This window comes from Microtus ochrogaster, unplaced genomic scaffold (genome assembly GCF_000317375.1).
Source record: "Microtus ochrogaster isolate Prairie Vole_2 unplaced genomic scaffold, MicOch1.0 UNK5, whole genome shotgun sequence".
In the NCBI taxonomy this organism is placed as follows: domain Eukaryota; kingdom Metazoa; phylum Chordata; class Mammalia; order Rodentia; family Cricetidae; genus Microtus; species Microtus ochrogaster.
The window spans coordinates 9,188,825-9,190,793 of NW_004949103.1; the positions used below are offsets into that span (position 1 = coordinate 9,188,825).

General features: G+C 46.8%; 1 protein-coding gene across 1 annotated transcript in view; it reads left to right on the forward strand.

The window, feature by feature from the left end:
* Bst1 (bone marrow stromal cell antigen 1) overlaps positions 1–1,969 on the forward strand; it is a 14,798-nt gene that overhangs the window by 941 nt on the left and 11,888 nt on the right. The window contains exon 2 of the mRNA XM_005365987.1: positions 1,276–1,402. Within this exon, the coding sequence (XP_005366044.1) occupies positions 1,276–1,402 (127 nt within the window). The remainder of the gene's footprint in view (positions 1–1,275; positions 1,403–1,969) is intronic.

Below are 1,969 nucleotides of genomic sequence, written 5' to 3' on the forward strand. Positions count from 1 at the left end.
AAAAAAAAGACCATTGTGTAGGAAGTGATTTCGAAAGGTGGTTTGTACCCCAGGAGCAAAATAGTCCCTGGAGGACCTTCTGCTGAGGCAGAAGAAGCCACTCCCAGCTCTTGTCTTCCATGCACTTCTGTCTTCCTTTTGACCTGGCCTCCTGGATCCAGAGACCCACCCTCAAGGACCTGAACAATGGGCACCCCTCTTGTGTCTAAAAGAATAGACAAAAGCAAGAGATGTGGCTCAGTGGTAGAACACCTGACAGCATGACCCTTGATCCATGCCCAGTACAACCACAACACACACACACACACACACACACACACACACACACACACACCTGAAAACTAGAGGCTGCACAGTTTATTGAAATTGTCACCTTCTACCTTTAATCCCAGCCCTCAGGAGGCAGAGTCAGGCAGAGCTCTGAGTTCAGGGCTAGCCTGGTCTACAGAGTGAGTTCTAGGATAGGCAAGGCTACTCAGAGAAACCCTGTCTCAAAAACACAAAGCAGCAACAACAACCCCCCCCCAGAACCAAACAAACAAAAACACAAAACAAAAAAGAAAAGGAAAGAAATTGTCAGTTTATAGCTATGCTTCCCTCTGTGCCTTTTTCTTCCTATGCTGTGAGCCTGGGAAAAAAATATAAACTACTTAGAACTGGAGAACTCTGCTTTTCCTCTCAGAGAGGAAATGCTTCACAGTGCATTGTTGTGCCCTTTGGGTTTTCTCTTTGTAACTTGCAGTGTGTGTTTGTGTGTGTGTGTGTGTGTGTGTGTGTGTGTGTGTGAGAGAGAGAGAGAGAGAGAGAGAGAGAGAGAGAGAGAGAGCTCCCTGTGCCCACACAGAAGCCAGAGGGGACACTGGGTGTCCTGCTCTGTAATTTTCTGACTCTATCAGCGTCTAGTCCCAAAGCTAGAGCTAGCCTGGCAGACAGCAAGCCCCGGTCATCCTCCTGTTTCTGCTTCATGCAAAGCTGGGGTTAGAGGTACAGGCAACCACACATGGACAGGAGGGGGTGGGGGTTGGGGTCGTTGAGTTCAGGTGCCCATGCTCCCACCACAAGAGCCTTACCTTCTGAAGTGTCTCCGCAGTCCTGACTGGCACTTTTTTTTTTTAATTTTCTTCCATTTATTTTTTTCTTTTTTTTATTGAGAAAAGAAAAGAAAAAGAAATTTCCCCCTCCTCCCAGCCTCCCATTTCCCTCCCCCTCCTCCCATCCTTCTCCCCCTCCCCCCACTCCTTTCCCCCTCCCTCTCTGACTGGCACTTTTGCACAGGCACCAAAACTGCACAGCCATCTGGGAGGCCTTCAAGGCGGTGCTAGACAAGGACCCCTGCTCTGTGCTTCCCTCTGACTACGACCTCTTCATCAACCTCTCCAGGCACTCCCTTCCTAGAGACAAGGTAAGGACAACCACCTCAGATATGACCAAGAACTAATGTTTTAGTTTATGCTGCATTTTCTGCTTCTTTGTTGATAAAAAGCAGATGTATAATTTAAAATTGTACATCTCTCTGAGGTTTAGTGAGCTAGTTGATAAACTCAATAAATCTGCATTCCTGGTGTTGTATTAAGGGTTAGAGATACCAAGTAAAAAGACAGTTCTTATAGCCCATCCAGTCTATGAAGAGACTGGACTATTGAGGGCCAGATGAGACAGCCGCCAGGAATCTTGTTACCTCTGCTGGAGGAACATGTGATTTGCCCTGGAAGGAGCCCACTGTGCTCTAAATAGTGAGGTGCTTAGAGGCACTGTACATTCTAGGGAGGGCATCCCACGACTGCATGCCGTCTTAACCACAGCTACAGCACGAGGCTAAAGCTTCTGCTTTTTATTTTCCCTTATTTTTTTTTAAAACCTCAGGGAGGGGTAGGGCCCAATGAGCCCCTCCCCCAAATCAATTCTTTTTTTTTAATATTTATTTATTATGTATACAATATTCTGTCTGTATGCCTGAAGGCCAGAAGAG